Source organism: Cupressus sempervirens, chromosome 1 (genome assembly GCF_028749045.1).
Source record: "Cupressus sempervirens isolate cs-2001-9-10 chromosome 1, ASM2874904v1, whole genome shotgun sequence".
NCBI lineage: Eukaryota > Viridiplantae > Streptophyta > Pinopsida > Cupressales > Cupressaceae > Cupressus > Cupressus sempervirens.
Window position 1 is genome coordinate 93,306,150 of NC_143118.1, and position 18,636 is coordinate 93,324,785.

The 18,636-nt window shown below is 36.1% G+C and overlaps 1 protein-coding gene across 1 annotated transcript in view; it reads right to left on the reverse strand.

Annotated features, from left to right (window-relative positions):
• Positions 1-1,569: 1,569 nt before the first annotated feature.
• Positions 1,570-18,636, reverse strand: part of LOC149576384 (ATP-dependent zinc metalloprotease FTSH 3, mitochondrial-like) — an 82,734-nt gene continuing 65,667 nt past the window's right edge. The window contains exons 6-8 of the mRNA XM_089817091.1: positions 6,301-7,065; positions 2,462-2,689; positions 1,570-2,341 (exon numbers count right to left, since the gene is read on the reverse strand). Coding sequence (XP_089673217.1) covers positions 1,880-2,341; positions 2,462-2,689; positions 6,301-7,065 — 1,455 coding nt within the window. The 3' untranslated portion in view covers positions 1,570-1,879. The remainder of the gene's footprint in view (positions 2,342-2,461; positions 2,690-6,300; positions 7,066-18,636) is intronic.

Here is an 18,636-nt window from a genome sequence, read left to right on the forward strand (position 1 = left end):
CATGGATAAGGTGAAAGAGGCTATCGCTCTTTTTTTACAAGGAATCAAGATAGGTATGGGCCTATATGGAATGTCATTGATAGACGTTGGCACAATCTACTTCACAGGCCTATACATGCAACGACCTACTTCCTTAATCCAACATATCAATTTAGCCCACATTTCAAGGCTGATGATGAAGTGTGGAGCGGCCTCTACGATGTTGTAGAGAGAATGTCATCTGATTCAACAGTTGGAACAATTATAGTATGTGAGATTGAATTGTTTAAGAAAGCTTAAGAGGACTTATTTGCACGAGAGTTGTGCAAGAAAAATAGGACATAATTGATGCTTGGTAAAAATCTTTGATTCTACATCATAATTTCTAATAGTAATTCTATTACCATTTTAATTTGATAAATTCAAAGTTATTGATATGATTCAAAATTTTCTTGTTTCAAATGCATGGTGGAAGATGTTTGGCACAAAGGTGTCAAATTTACAGAAGATTGCGATTCGCATCTTGAGTCAACCATCTAGTTCATCAGGATGCAAATGTAATTAGAGTTTATTTGAACACATACACTCGAAGAAGTGCAATAGGGTGGCAATGAAAAAATTAAATGATCTTGTCGTTGTTCACTACAACTTTCGCCTTCGCCATAGACAGATCCTTGACACCAATACATCATCGATTGTATTAGAGAATGTTGATCCTCAAGCAGAGTGAAACACAGGGATGGTTGATCCTATCTTCAATGATGAAGATGTGGAGTGGGTAAATCAGGTGGATCATGAGGCTAAGGCAGTAGTGATGGCACTTGAGGAGGCTAGAGTGTGAGGAGACAAAGTGCAGGACCCTGAGGCTAGGAGTGATGGATTTTAGTGTGATGACGAGGATTATGTGAGTGATGATGAGGATGAGGATGAAGTTCACGGCCAAGCTCAGCCTTAGACACAAAGAGAGAGGATGGCTATAGAGTCTTTCATGACTTATCTCAAGTACACTCGTAGGAGGACATAGACTACTATGAGCCTTAGTCTTCTAGTTGTTATTTTGATATATGTTTTAAACTTTTGAATTTGATACCATAGATTTCGTAATCCATGAATATCATAGACATTTGAGTTTTTGACACTGAAGTGACACTATGTTTATTACTTTAAGTTTGTACTTTATAGTTTATAATTTTAAGTTTATATTGTGTTATTCAGTTTTTTTTTTTTTTAAATTCACTTTTATACTTATGTGATCTATGCAAAATTGTGTATGTGTATTAAGTAACTTCTATTTATCTCAATTATTGTGTATTTGATGTTAATTCACTAAAAGATGCATAAAACAATTTTAAAATCCTTTAAAATCTTTGAATTTCATAAGTTTTTCAATTTTCCGAGTCCTTGCCGAGTCCAAATCCAAGTCAGATTTTGACTTTCCAAGTCAAAGGCAAGTCCGAGTCCCGTAACACTGGTTTTAACTCAAATACTTTGCACATGTATCACATTTAATGTTGAATATATCCTTTAATTATGCTCTGATTCCATTTCAGTTCCTCCATGAAAAGTTAACAAATGGCAAGTGAGAGGGGCTTTAAAAACTCAAATCATTTTAAAATAGACCCAAAAAAGCAGACCATCAAATTTTTGTTTTTTTCTGTTTCAAGTTCTGTATTTCTTTTACAAGTTGCATCTTCTTGGTTTTATAATGTATATGGTGTGCCCTTCAGTCTCAACTCCCATATACTATGCCTACAAAGTAGGTTATTTCCATGAGGATTAAAACATCAGTAGTACTAGACATGGCCTGGCCAATGAGAACCCGAAACAAATCCCTTATGAAATAACTTTACAGATGTGAGATACAATAAATACATTTAAGATGGAAAGCAAAACCTCCATTCTAGGCAAGAGCAGGTGTATCTTCTGGAACTGGTGGGGATGTTGGTCCCACTGTATCTTCAATTTTATCTTCAAGCTCAAATCCTTTCTTAAAAATATCATAGTTAGTACGCTCCACAGAAACAAAAGGACGTTCCCCTAGAATCTGAACTAGGTCTTCCTGATGCAGAACTTCTTTGTCAAGAAGTGCTTTAGCTAGCTGCTCAATGCCTTCTCGATGTTTTTCAATCAATGCAAGGGTATGCTTGTGAGCCTTCTCAACCAATTCCCGGACTTCCCGATCAATAAGCTCTGCAGTATGATTACCATATGGTTTTGAGGCCTCAAAGCCATCTTCTTTCGGAGGAAATGAAAGGAGGCCAACTTTGTCACTGAATCCATATACTGCAACTTGAGCATAAGTCATTCTGGTTACCTTCTCTAGATCGTTTTGAGCTCCAGTTGATATTTTTCCAAGCAGAACCTATTCAAATAGCACAGGAAAAAATTGAATAGTGAGGTTTCAAACAGTAGTTCAGCATAGAGGCAAGCAATACTGACCACATTGAGTTCGGGATTGAACTGTCTCAAATTGATCTCTTACCTGCTCTGCTGCTCTTCCTCCAAGAGTCATGCATGTCATGTCAAATAATTGCTCTTTTGTATAGAGTAGATTCTCGTTTGGTACATATTGAGCAAAGCCTAGAGCTGCAGTGCCTCGGGGAACAATAGAAACCTTCAGAAGGGGTTCTGCGTGTTCAAGGAACCATCCAGTAACTGCATGTCCAGCTTCATGGTAAGCAACAGTTCTTCTTTCTTCCTTGCTGATAACCTAAAATAGACAGTAGAAATGTCAAAGAATGGAAAAGACCAAGAATAATAATTTTATCTATTCATACAGTTCAAATTTAAATGGGCAAAGGTAATTTTATAACAATTATGCAACTGAGTTACTCAATGTCTCGGTCAGAATGTTTGGACTGTATAATAAGTTTTGCCTTAAAAAACAAAAATACATGCAGAATACACTTGAAAAGGAGGTGGTCAAATTTGACCTTTGGCTACCAACGGTCCAACATTTTATCTGCTTAAATTCTCGTTCTTTGGATTTTACGTACAGGATTTTGACTGTCACAATCATGACAACTAATTTAAAATTTTAAAAAAATAAACAGGGCATATGTATGGTGGAATATCAAGCTAGATACAAGATTTTTAGGCACTAGCGGACAAATAACTCCCTTACAAAACATACAATGTGATTGTAGATCTGAAAATTCAAGTGGTTGTTTCCTAATATAGGAAAAATGTATTGGGAATGAATGATAGCTGGAAGCTTAAATTTCTTGGAGGAGAACATTTAGGGGAATTTTCCTTTTCTTTTCAAGTTTAGAAGTATAAACAAAGAAGCTGATAGACAACCAAGACTTGCAATTTTGATAACTTCCTGCAAAACTCTAATAATTATTTCTCACATCTAAACTGAGATTCTCCTCGAGAGATTCGCAGATTCCTGATAAAATTAAAAACAGTGGAATGCTTAAGGAAAAAAGGAAGGCACCAACAGTCAACTCTAGAAATAGGAAAAGCACAATCAGCCATCAGGTGATTAACGTTAAGCTGAGTATTTCTCTTGTTTTACAAGATAATTACATTCATGTAAAAACTCAGAATTTCTAGCAATTTTGAAGCTTTTTGCTAGGACATTAAATGGTTATTAGCTCTATAGAAGTACACAATTGAAAACACAAAGTATACACATGAATGCATGACGGCACGAAGCATACACACAGTAGACACGTATATATACAGACACAAGCATATAAATGAATATATATGTAGATACAGTTCACTTAGCCCACAAGAGGCAGGAATGTCCAACCGGACCAGATCCATCTCTAGCAGTAACTAATCTACATGAGGTAGGAAACTCCAACCACGTCCAGATCCATCTCTTGGAGTATATAATCCACAAGAGGCAGGAACATCCAAAGAAGACGAGCTCCATCTCTTGGAGTAACTAATCCACAACAGGTAAGAATGTCCAACCAGGACTAGATCCATCTCTCAGGGTATTCTGAACATGTTACAATTTTTATTGTGGAGCTAGATTGGATAATTTGCAAGGGTGTCCTAATCCCTACATTTTTTCCTCCCCATAGCTCCATTTGTTTGCTATCCCTTCTTCCTTTGATTGGGTGATATCCTTCATCGTACCTTGTTTTCCTGTTTAGGTTTTATTTTCCCTCTCTCTCTTTTCCTATTGGATATTTGCTTCTATTCTATGGGCTTGGTTTTATTTTCCCTTCTTCCTATTGGATATTTATGCCCTGGCTCCCATCTTTCTTTATATCTGAAACACAAGTTTTTCTGCTCAAGGTCCCTAGGATTACATGGTCCATGCCTCCATTTATCTCCACACTTATAAACATACTTTTTACCCTTATTCTTGTCATGCTCACAAATGTGTCTCCGCTTCCACTTTTTTTTGTGATGGAAACACAAATTTTTCCTCCTTGCATCATGTCTATATTTTAGGATGAACATCCTTTTATATCTTCTTTATTGTAAAAAGTTCTACCTTTGGATGTCGTGTTTGGAATACCCACTCTCACTTGTTTGGCTAGCATCAATATGTGGGGACTTAAGGATTGTGTCTTTAAGTGTAGGAGGGTCCAAGGCACTAACCAGCCTCATATGTTATACTACAACTCTTCTATAAATCTGTAAGTCTTCCATCGGGTATTTTGGGGACCAAATGGATAATCTCTGGAATTCTGCAATCTAGTCTTCAAGAGTTTCTCCTTGCCTTCATTAGCTCCTTAAAGTGCTTTAGGGGGTGAGTTTGATCAAATCTTTCAATGAGTCTTCTTTTGAAAACATCATAGGTCTTTATACCTTTGCGGTCTTGGGTAATTAAGCCATGGTGCCACCAATAATGTACCATTCCTCCCAAGTGTAATATGGTGAATGTGATGGCATCCTTTTCTGTCATGGGGCAGAGATTGAGGTTTGTTCTAGTTTTTGTAACCATGTTTGTGCTGTAATCTATTCTGATCCATCAACCTAGGAATACTTAGATTTTTCCTATTTTATTTTGAATATCTTGGTTTGGGAAATTATTTCTTCTCCTAAAAATGGTTTTCATCTTGCCTTCACGATATGCCATGAAGGGGATACTCCTTTTTCGCTTCAAGGTCAAATTTAGCATATTCTATGGCAAGTTCTCCCATGTCTAGATCTTTAGCGTCTTCGTCTTCCCTTGGAGGACTTTCCCCAGATATGAAGCAAGGCAAGACTGTTTCAGGGGTTCTTCTTAAAGTGGTTTCATTATCACTTATAAATTGGCTAGAATTTGTATTCCAACCATCCCCTTGGTTGGTTCTGAAGGTGGTGCTTATATTTCGTAAACTAATAATATCTGCTCCTTATCAGATTGATTTGTATTTTCTTCTGTCTTGATCCCTTTTCTCTTGGAACTGATCTTTAGATATCTCTATATTTTCTTCTGTCTTGATCCCTTGTTCTCTTGGAATTAATCTTTAGATATCTCTATATCTTATCACTTGGAATGGGAGAGACATGTCCCTTCCCAATAAATCTCTGCAAATTGCTAATTGCATCTCTTTCAACTTGGAGGTTGGCTCTTTAATCTTAATTATATCACCTTTCCTGTAGGTCGGCCTCCATAATTTGGTTGCACTCCTTCATTACTTTACCAATCATCATTATAAATGACTTTAATGAGTGTAATCTCTATTTGTAATTGTAAACAGTGGTCAGTGCTTTAATAAAATCGCCCCTTAACAAAGGATTTCCCTTTCCTTAATGAGATTGCTGCAATTTTTCTGGGCATTGCTGCTTAAGTTCTGTCTTTATATAGGTTGCTGCTTTATTTCTGGATCTACCATGGGGAATCACTGCAAAAACTTGTTCAAGTCTTATTTAATAAGACAATTTTCCAGTATGTTAAATATCTTATTTACCTATTGTGATGGGGACATGACATAAAACCTATGTGACTATTATTTAATCTATACCGAACAACCTCTTTGCTTCAAGGCTTAAGATCAAATGGCAATTTTAAGTTGATGTTTGTATTGAAACCTTGTGGATCTTATTTTAATCTTAAAGACCTTAATAATAATTTGAAAAACCTGAAAGAGATATGCTAGCACGTTTTTAAACACAATATAAATATAAAGCTATTAACTGCAATAAAGCGAACATTTGTGTTATTACCAAATGGAACCTATTGCATAGTTAAGTACGTGCAGGGAAATATATGGCTCTACATGCTTAAAATTATTTATATGGTCCTAAACTCCTAATAACAATATGTTAATATGTTTGGAAACTAACTGTAAGTACACAGCTACCAAACTGAAATTGTCGAAATGAATGTTGGCATGTATATTTGACAGGAAAACAGGGAGTTAATACCTTGTTTTTTTTCTCCAATCCACCAATAACTCGATCAATAGCAGCTTCAAAGTGTTCCATAGATATTTGTTTCTCATCGTGCCTTGCAGCAATAAGAGCTGCTTCATTACAAATATTTGCGATATCAGCTCCAGCAAACCCCGGAGTTAAAGCAGCCAAACGCTCAGAATAGAAGGTGGGTGCTTGATCAATCTTTAGCTTTTTTAAGTATAATGAAAATATTTGTGCCCTTCCCTTTATATCAGGTTTTTCAATTGAAATTTGACGATCAAATCGGCCAGGTCTAAGCAATGCTTTATCAAGTATATCAGGCCGGTTGGTACCTGCAAGAACTACAACACCTGCAGTTGTTCCAAATCCATCCATCTCTACAAGTAATTGATTAAGTGTGCTCTCTCTTTCATCATTTGATCCAAGCCCACTACGACCTCTTGCACGGCCTATGGCATCAATTTCATCAATGAAGATAATGCTTGGTGCAGACTGTCTTGCTTGAGAAAACAAATCTCTTACCCTAGAAGGCCCAACACCAACAAACATTTCCATGAAGTCGGAGCCACATATGGAAAGAAAAGGGACTGCAGATTCCCCAGCCACAGCTTTTGCAAGAAGTGTTTTACCAGTACCAGGAGGGCCCACTAAGAGTGCCCCTTTAGGAATCTTGGCACCTACATCTTGGTATTTTTTTGGATTCTTCAGGAAGTGAACAAATTCCATTATCTCTTGCTTGGCTTCATCACATCCAGCAACATCTTTGAACAATATCTGAAGCCATAGACAACAGGCTTTGATTAGAGGAAGCATGCAAATGATAGACAATCTCATTGTTCATGCTGTATTTAAAACAACACTGAAAAACTACATAACACTAGAGAAGCATTGTCATATGGAAAACCGATTTAGCTCAACGGAAGATTTCCTTTGCAAATTGATATTGCTCAATTTAGTATTCTGCAAAACACTAAGAAGCATTGTATCATCATGAGGAAATGTCTCATAAACAACAGAAGAAGAAACAATTCTATTTTATCAATTTAAAAATACAGCAAACAAGCAAAAGGAAATGAAAAATGAGGACAAAGAGATGAAATCAAATACATCAGTAATCCAGCCAAAAGAGAGATTATCATATTTACCATGGTTTTCATTTATTAATACTACCAAATAATAGTATTATTTTTTTAACAGATGTCTAAAAAACTATGTACTGCTTCATGAGGAAATGTCTCGTAAACAACAGAATAAGAAACAATTCTATTTTATCAATTAAAAAATACAGCAAACAAGCAAAAGGAAATGAAAAATGAGGACAAAGAGATGAAATCAAATGCATCAGTAATCCAGCCAAAAGAGAGATTATCATATTTACCATGGTTTTCATTTATTAATACTGCCAAATAATAATATTATTTTTTTAACAGATGTTTAAAAAACTATGTAATGCTTGGAATGGCATGCATGAAATTGGTATGATTTGACATCTTCAAGGCAAGCTTTTCTAAAATGCATAATACTTCCTAGTTCCTAGAAGCAAGGTCTAACTCTACCTAACTAGACAGATGACATGGACTGATACCAAAGTCATATTTTGTAGCAAAAACATACCTTCCAAAAGTAAAAATTAGTTAATAGGCACCATTTGTGTATCAAATAATAGCTGAGTAGGTTTTCACTTTACGAGATAGCCATAGAATGGATTGTAGATCCTAGTAGAAGGGCCTAACTTGAGTAAAAAGATGAAATGGTTAAACATTTATTATGTGTCCAGTAACAAAAAAGTACTTCAAAATTCACACATTGATATAAAGCAAATTGATACCCTAACACTTTTAGACATGCTTTTCTGAAATGGATAATACTTCTTAGCAGCATGGCATACCTTACAAGACAGATGAAATGAAGTAAAACCAATCTATGTTTTGTAGTGAAAACATACTTCAGAAAGCAAAAAAATGGTTAACATACCCCATTTGTATATCATTTAATAGATGAATAGACCATCCCTCAATGAGATAGCCATGAAATGGATTGTAGTTCCTAGTAGTGAGACCTAACTTGGGTAAAAAGATGAAATGTATTGAGGTTTATTATGTTCCTCGTAACAAGAAAAGTTCTTCAAATTTTCATTAACAGATGGGAGAAATTTTGGTTACGTTATGGAATAGCCCTTGGCAGAAGCCATGAGTTTCATCTCACAACAGAAATTACATATAGGTTCACCACGTAATGTGAGTAATGGCCTCTTGAATGTCATCTCATATGATATTCACCAAGTAATCTGTGTAATGGCCTCCTGAACATAAATTTGCATAACATTCACCATGTACTCAAAATGTTCATAAGGTATGTGCACACGCATTCTCATAATGCTTACCATATGAACATCCACCATGCAAAGTATAATCTATCATGATCTGCATAAACACCGTAAGGTATACATCATAATAGAAAATTAAGTTATTGTAAGATTGCCATCTTTCAATAACTTCAGCAAATACAAGCGATGATCATTTGGAAGTCGTCACTTCCTCATGATCTACACAAGGGATAGGCCCATTGAATCATGCAGTCACATGCATGATACAAAAAGTTTACATTAAGTCAAAAACTTCCTCTAATTCTAATATGATCAAGATCTTTAAGGATCAACTAAAAATTATCCTCTATCTGCTCCTTCAAACAGATGTGTCAAATTCCCTCTAAACATCACTTTTCCTTTACCTTTGAAGAAGTGTCTGACTCCCTTTGAATCTGATATCAATCTCCCTTTTCCTGCAATAACATTCTCGAAGGGAAAGGTCAAGGCAAATAGCTCTTATAGTACGTATAGAAATAAAATAATGAGTAGATAAATGTATTACTCAATAATAATAAATACTTATCTCATATGCCTCAAATCATAAATTGTCTCCATATGCATGATTCAAATTTCAGTCTTTCAATTAATATAAATTAAAAATTTCCCTTGTCATCGCCCATTACCTTAGTCTTCAACATATATAATATCATCGTCTTTATCTTAAGACCGAAATGCTTGGACGGGATATTGATGGCAGTGGATTGTTATGCCTTCTCTTTTATTAGTTTCACTTATTTCAGGGCTTTCTTACAACTGGACCAACAATCCGCATGGGTTATGACTTGGATTGGCTGGGTCTTTTGTCTTTTTCCACATCATTTTTTCATTCATTGGTCATATCCATCCTCGCATTCTCAACCATTTTATAAATTTCCCTCCTTGTAAGGAACTTCCAACCCATGTGGGGTCAACGAGGAAAATATGCTTTAGAGGATGGCGTCGTCTTGCTGTCCTATCCACTTAGGATCTTATCTTCCCCTTCACCATATGATTGTGGATGCCAAGTGTCAGCCTCCACATCAAAGCGTGTCCTTACTGGCAGCAGGTCCTTACTCAGTGGAAACCACAAAAAGGAGACGGCTTAAAGCCCATTTTGATAAAGCTTGAAACCATAGCAATGAATGTCATGTGAAGTCCAATCTCATTTCTTCTCATCTTGAGGAAAATCCCCTTGAATCCCTCCCTCTATCAAACACGTACATTATATCAATCAGCAGTAGAGAGAAATGTGATAATAACAAACACACATTCCACACCCATTGCTGTTTCCTGTCATACCATTTTCATTGCAGGTGTTTCTGCAGAATATGTCGACTCTCTTTATCCCTGTAACATATCTGTCCTAACCCTTTTCTCAAAAAAAGGTTTGGATTTGAGAGATGTTTTAGATGTTCTCTGTTTTCAAAGCACCTGATGTGAAAATGAAGGGTGAGTGAGTTTGGAGGTGAAGAAAGTCTACCCGTCAAGCGTAGTAAATATAAGGCAGAAGTTTTGCAACCAAGAATTATGGCACTTGCAGAAATTTGGATGCAATAATCAACAGTCACATTCTAATTGTACAGTCATTAATATTAGTCATTAAGAGTATTCTTCCATTAAACTTTACACCTTTTACGTATGGGATGTAAATGGAAGTTAATAAAGAGAGGATGACTAAACAGACTGCTAAAATTGTAGGTTCTGCTGACTGAATCAGAATGGATTTCTATCTTATATGCAATCTCGAATACATTCTGATTAATCCAGCAGATTTTTCAATTAGATGAATCCTGGTAATTTAAGAGCCATATCCTGCATGGTATACTTGGACAAATGTTTATGCCACATATAATTGTGTTAAAATAAATTCAGAGTCATGACTTTCCATAAACATGAGGTTTTATATATATATATATATATATATATGGATATGTAAAACACATGAGCTCGATGTCTGTTCTTATTTGGTGTGCTTTTCTTCCTATTTCATTCTATTTATTTGCAGTCTAGCTTTGATACCATGTTGTGTTCTTCTGGATTGCTGCAAATGTACTTGTGTTCCACTGCAACATGCAAAATCAAATATTTAATGTTTTGAGAAGAAACACCGAACACTCAATTCTCTCTTGATATAAGGTCATCTCTCATGCGAAGCTTGCCAAGTAAGATAATGAAATGACTTCAAGGTTCCTTTTTAATTGTGAACTTCACTCAGTTTTATGATGTGATATGTTGGTTATCACAAAGGGACTTACACTATTCATTCAATGGATATCAACTCTTGCACTCATAAAGGTTTTGCTTCACAATGTGCAATGAAGACATAAGTTTTGATTTTCCAATTTTCACTTCAATTCCAACTTAAACTTCTAACTTCTATTTCTACTCCCACTTCTACTATGAATGCAAGGAATAATGGATGAACTTGGTCTCTACTAGGTGTAATCTCACTAGCGGCTCCACCCACCTAGTGCAAGCTTCTCAGGAATACACAAATGATTTTCACCTCAATCCTGTCTCCAATCCCATCATCTGGATGTAAACCAAAGATTGAACATCAATTGAAGTTGAGTGTTTTCATCGGCTTACCATGCAAGGCACCCTTACCATCAACAAGAGGCTAGTGGCTTGGATTTGTTCGAGTCAAGCAAGAAAACATCCATAGTAACTTCCATTCAACTAAACTAATTCAACATGAAAATAAATCTACTCCAAGTGAAAGATTGAGGAAACCATGCAACACTTCAAAGCAATAACATGCAATTTACCATGAAGAACCAACAATGAATTATCAATTACTTTAACAAGTATTATAGCAACAAATTCATCAAGTCTCTCCCTTACCTACCCAACTCTACTCTAGCTCTCTACTACCTCTAATCTCTAAGCTAATCTCCTAAGCTCATCCAATCTAAACCCTTACAAATGAGAAAGCCTTGGTCTTTTATAGTTGCTCAATTACTGTAAAGGACCAAAATCGATTCAAGATCAAGGGCTGAGATTTCCTCCCACAAACCCTAATTAGGGTTGCCAAATTTGCAACCAATTACATGAAGGTACCATTCATGGGCCAATATGAAAATTACAATGATTATGATAGCCAGTGAAAAAATAGGACACTTGGTATGTTGTGACTAGTTGTGATGAAGCTGAAATTTTCTAATTGGAGGAGGCAAACAATTGCCACCTCATCATCCTTATCGTGTGCTTGAAGTCTTGGCCTGTAGAGTATCCCCAACATTTGTGAGTTTCTCCATCCTTTGAAATTCCCTCATGGAATTGACTTGCACCACTTGCATCTTCGTGAACCCATGAACTTGATCTTTCTTGATTTTCCTTAGATATGTCCTCATGTAGCTGGATCCTCCATGCTTTCTTGAATTTGCTCTTGATTCCGACTTGAGTTTGTAGGTTGATAGCTTGACCATGAATACTTCCTTCTCACTTGAGTCCTTGGGCTTGAGCCCTCTTCTTGTAGTATCCACTTCACGTTTGAAGCCTTGATTATCACCTTGCCCTTTAGCTTCTCCTTCTTGAATTCACCTTGCAAAACAAAAGAGAAGAGCATTAAGCTTGTGAAAAATCTGAAAAGTAGAATCACATCAATAAACAAGATTCGTCCCATTTTGCATTAAAATCCATTTCTCTTGCAACTCTACCCATTCAATTGGTCTTGAAGTAATTCAGATTTCCCATTTAGATCATCCTAAGTTAGGCATCTTAGTGGTGATAACGCCCAGATTTTTAAATTTAATTGCAAAAATAAAATTGCCGCCCTTGGAGCTAGGGTCACCTTAACACCGTCAAACTCGAATTTTCACTTTTAGGAGGCAAAATATTTCCTGTTGAACAATTTTAGCACTTGGTAGTAGATGGGAAGGGACAAGGGAAATTTCGGAAGATCTGAAATTTCCACCAAAGGGGACATTTTGGAACATGCTAAATTTCCACCAAGGGGGAGATTTTAGAACATCTGAAATTTCCACCAAGAAGAAGATTTCAGAAGACGCAAAATTTCCACCAAGGGGGAGATTTCGGAAGACACAAAATTTCCACCAAGGGGGAGATTTTGGAAGATGCAAAGTTTTCACCAAGGAGGAGATTTCAAAACTTCTGAAATTTCCACCAAGTCACCAAAGGGGCAATTTCAAAAGATCCAAAATTTCCACCAAAGGGAGATTTTGGAAGATCCAAAATTTCCAGCAAAAGGGGAAATTTCAGAAGATCTAAAATTTCCACCAAGACTTGGCGTTCTTAAGGTATCTTCATTCTAACGCTCCTTGGTGATTCCCTACTCTATTCTTGATCATGATGTTGCCTTCATGCCATAAAACAATTTTCTAATGCCTTATACGATGGCGAAACTTGCGAGACACAATGTGGGGGAAATTTTGGAAGATGCAAAATTTCCACTGGTGGATAATTCCAAACTTGCAAAAATTCCACCTAAGGGAAAATGCTTTGTAAAAATTATCAATTTCTTCCCCTCGTCATTCTAAAATTGCAATGCTTGTGCTATCACCGAATAAAAGCTTGAGTCTAGAGATTTTGGGGAGAAATGAGGGGGGAGATTTCGGAAGATCTGAAATTTCCACCAAGTGAGAGATTTCAAAGGATCCAAAATTTCCACCCAGGGGGAGATTTTGGAGGATCCAAAATTTTCACCAAGGGGAGATTTCGAAAGATTTGAAATCTCCACCAAAACTTGGTTCTCTCAAAAACTTTGGTCCCTTTCCAACATAGAAACCCATCTCTCCCGAACCAAAAAATTTCACTTTCCACTTGGACTTGGACCACAAAAATTTCTTTAAGTGGCATCAAAATAGTTGCACAAACCCAAGACCAAAACTTGCTTCCCAATGAGCCAAAATTGCTCAAACTCACCCGAACTTGGAGACTTGTAAATGTTATATTGTGGATGAGATATGGATAGACAGTTTATAATTTAACTACAGATACAGACATACATACATACATACATACATATATATATATATATAACATCAATTTAGTCTCTTGAGTTTATCCAACTGAAGCTATCAAACATTGACAAGTTTGCCTGATTAACTAAAGCATGCGCCAATTTTTCTCTCATGTTCCTTCAAACCTGCACAATGATGAAAAATGGCACGAGCTCCAATGTATTGATCTCCACCTAGATGGCCAAATTTACCAAGATCCAAGGGATTGCTAGAAGAGGTATGTGGAAGCATGTACTCAAGCAAATGTCTTAGGTATGAGAGGCACTCCTAATAGACCAGTATACAAGACTTGTGAGCACTATCGAAAAAGCTTGTCCTTAGAGGTCTCAAGCTAGGGAAATGTGATAGAAGGGTAGAGAGAGCAATGCAAGGAGCAAACCAATGTGTGATTTCTAGGTGCCTCAGACCCACTAAATGGTTTCACATATGATGTATGTAAGGTCTATTATGGTAGAACTATCCATGGTCAAACCCGCTTGGCAAGAACTCAAGCCTATCCATACCCAAGAAAATTAATAGATATTGTTGAAAACATGAAAGGTTGAGATAAGAAAATGTGAAATTGTGAAGGGATCATAGATGTGAACTAAAGAGTACCTAGAGAACATTGAGCCTGAACACCACTCAAATCTTTCCCTCCTTGTCATGCTAATTGACACAACATAGGAGATGACAACCCAAAACAATAGCTTAGTACTTTCTCTTAGTTACAAATATGCAATCACCTTGTTGATTATAGATCAATTGATGAGCTTATGACCCTGAATGACAATCATCACAAAACTAGTAATCTAAGATTTTATTAACCAATAGGCTTTTTAAGTGTGAAGATACCCGCCACAATTCAAAGTTTGACTCTCGGTTTCTTCGTCAGTGTCAAAAAAGGTGGTCGTAGCGGATAGAAAAGCTGTGGTCGTGAAAAACACGCGATTTTAAAATATTTCGCCTGCAAGATATTTCCATGTAATAACTATTGAGTTTTTGCCCGGATTACAGAGATAAGCAACAATAATGAAGAACAAGATAGGTATAGAAGACGCAAGAAATCCTTCCACTTGAAGGGAAAACCCAGCCACAACAGCAAAATATATCTTTTATTGATCATAAAAATAGTTTGAGTACAAGGCTTTCACTTGACTTACAATATACTTAGAAATCACATAAATAGATTGAAATGAGATTCTTCATATTACACACAAAGGTCTCTACAAATTTCAAATACAAGACCCTTCCATATTTCTAAATATTCAACACTTCATATTTCCATACGCATTGACACATTTCCTTTTATATAATATTAACTTAAATATTATCATAAATGTCTCTTTCAGCTGAAGATGACCATAATGATCACAACATATTTCTTTTTCATAAGATCGGAGATAAAGATCTCTATCGCAGCTACCATCTTCAACAATAACATGCTTGCTGGTGGTGGACTTTTTAACGTGTCATGTGACTTTGTCACTTTGTCAAAAACAATCAGAGAACATTAATAGAGAGAACTAAGATTTCGTAGCAATTCAATCAGCTGTGATCTTTTTGATTAACTCTTTCATGGCCATTTTTCTAATGAGGGCTCAATTTGACGTGGGCCAAATAAGCCAGTGTGGATAAAGGAAACCAGGGAATCAGCATTCTGCCAAGGGGCCACAAGTCCAAGTTTTGAATCTCACAAAAACAAAAGTTCTAGATATCGATTGGAGAAAGGAGAGTAAAGTAATCATGAGAATTTGTGTTGAGTTGGGATTTGTTTATTTGATGTTATTGTCACAAGATTGTCAGGTACTAAGCTAAATTGAAATGGTTTCTAAGTGGGAGGGCATGGCAGGGAGTTTTAATAGTAATAGACTGGTGGAGGCAAGCTGGGAGACGGAAGAGGATCTTGCTGCAGGTATATTCTTCCCGTCATTGCAGCCATTGGGAAGTTGGATGCAACAGATTATTAGGGCCACGACTTATCTTGTTTGGTGGTGCTCCTACCATTGATGATTGCAACTCTGCTCTTAGTGGCAGAAAAAATAAGTACTTTGCACTGAGTTCCTTTGGAATTCAAATTGAGAAAGAGAAATGATGGTAGATGTGGTCTGAAACATCGTCTTATCATATTGATGAGATGGTAAGTTGGTTCTTTGAACTACGAGTCACTTAAATAATGAATTTCAAGTTAAGAAAAAGGAAAGTGACGGTATGTGTTGACCGAAACATCAATTTTCAAAATCAGTGTGACTACTCTATATCAGGTGGGGAGCAAATAAGATCTGAATGTAAATTTTGAATTTAGAAATAAGAAAATAACAGTAGTTTTGCTGCCCAAAATGACTTTTTCCATCTAGAGGGTGCAATAACTGGTTTGCATAGTGATTTCAAGAAATTTTATTTGGTAAAAAGGAAAATGATAGTAAGTGGTCTGAAAATTTAATTTTAATTCTCGTAATATATCATGGGAAGAGGAATTTAATTAATATTAACAGTTGTTTGACTAAATGGGTGGGAATGGATATTCTATTGATTGAAAACCAACGATAAATCCTACCACACAAGAGTTTGGATTGTATCGGTTAATAAAGTCCTACCATTTTTTAGGCATGATGTGATTTCTAGGGATCAAAAAATTGAAAATAATGGAGAATGATGATAAGTGGATATTAGGGCTTTTTAAAATTAAATTCAAGTAGCAATGAGTAAATGTGCATAGAGTGTTCCAAATAACAAATAGTTTTCCATGATAATTAGAGGAGGAAATAAAGTGCAAAGGAAAATGGGTGTAGGTAAATATCTACTAAAATGTTAAAAGGGAAAATGAGGAGTTGTAAAGGTTGGTAGTGTGCTTGCTTATTATAATGTTTCACTCTCAGGGTGTACACCAATTGGTTAGGCATCCTTCGTAAAGTAAACCTAATTTCATATTTGACTGAACCACCTCTCCCCACTACTAAAGCAAAACCAAAATGTGTAAATTGTATAAAATAGTTTGCAATAAAAGGATTTTCAAATCATCCATCTTAAGCATTGTCTGGCCAATAAAAGTCATTTGGGATTTATTTGTGCCTTTGCAATTGAACGGGAAAATCTCTTGTCGCTAGATAGATCTCCATGCTCAATTTTGAAGCTCTCTCTCACCTTTTAGGGTTTGGTTGTATAGTGAGGTAAGCTTCAAATTTCCTTCATCTCCTCCCACCCTCAAAATCTCTCGTGTGAAATGACAAGATTTTGATTTAGTTTGTTATGAGGAGAGAATGCATAGGCAATAGAGAAGTTGGATGCCTCATCCCATTATTGGTTACTATTTACCTCATGAAAAGGTAAGTTGAAATACAGTATTCTTCTCTCCCATCAATAAATTGATCTCTCAAGATTAAAAAATCTCATGTTCTGAATTTTTCGTAGATTCTTTTAGTTACAAGATTTAGAATAACATGAGTGCGTGTGATTAAGACTGGCATCAATCTCAAAAGTTAATGAAAACATGAGTTTGAATAGATGTTTTGGTTACTTTTCTCCCTTGATCACAATTCAATTGTTGGAAAATGTATCTAGTCAATTAAACATTTTGCCTATATCATCGTCTAGGAGTTGATAAGATGCACAATTACACAATAAATCTACTCATAGTTTTTTCTAACCAAAAACTAAAATAACAATCATGTTCCTGCAAAGGTCCCTTTGTTTTCCTCATTTGCATCGAGGAGTACGTATCTGTGTGTGTATACACGTGTGTGCGGATATCCACAGACACACACTTGAATTGTGTTAATGTTAAAAATGAATTAAACTTCATTCAAATGAGTTAGCAAGAATGTACTTAAAGACTAGGAAAAGAATATATATATTTTTCAACAAAAAAATTAAAAGAAAATTTGCGTTCATTATAAGATTGGCAAAGACTAAAGAAATTCAAAGAAATTTTGAGTTCAAAAGAAGATCACAAGATATTTCGGGTCTTTTTATTTGAAACATCAATATTCTTTTTCTAAAGTATATCATACAAAAACTATTACTATTGGCATAACCATTGCCCCTTCCTTTTGGTGTAAGTGCTGGTTATATCCCTGGAGGACTCACATGCTTTGTCATGTCCTCAATGCAGATCCATATCAGGAGATTGGAAATGGAAAGGAATATGGAAATTACTTAGTGCTGCGTTCATTTGGTCCCTTAGACTGCTGTGATCTCGTGGATGTCATTAAAATCATTCATTCACACCTCTACACTACACTGTTAATTTATTTTCATTGATAAAGAGTGTTTTTAATACTATAATTATATAGTTAATAGAAATATTAGTCATCTTAATACTATGAATAATATTTGAATTTTGGTGCCAACTATCCTCTTTGGGCAACCGGCTAACATGATCACCAATGAAGGAACGAGATTTACCACTTGTAACAGATTTTTCCATGCATTATCCAACTGCAGTTTGCAAAGATTGTTGCTGGGACAAAATTCCCTGTGAACTACTCTTGCAGGAATTTAGACAAGACCCCAAATCCTGTCTTTCGCACATGCATCCTGAAGTGCGCAAGCTGAGCTTAGGAATTCATTTGATTCGAATTTGATGTGGTGGATTCTAAACTGAAGGTTAGAACTGTGGTAGATCAGAAATCCTATGCATGAAAAATCTATATTGGTTACCAGGCATGCATTGCAATCTGAGCACTGCTGCAGGCTCTTCACACCCAAATTTGGGGGACGATCAACCCAATGCTAGGAAAGGAGTCCAGATATAAGTCTGAAGCTGCTATCCAATAATATTTGATCAGGGTTTCTACAGCACCTTGGATGCTAGCTTAGGAACTCAGTTCTAAGGGCAGAAAATCAAAAAAAAGTAAAAAGCACCTGACCATAAGCACAACCCTGACACAAGGATATCTGTGGCTCAATAGGTGATACATTGAGGGACCATTACAGAAAAGAATTCTTGGGAATCCAATGGCCTGGCAGGATTGCACCATCCTTTGTTGCAAGCTTGCATCAGCAGTTAAATTCTGTAGACTCCTACTCAGACTTTGA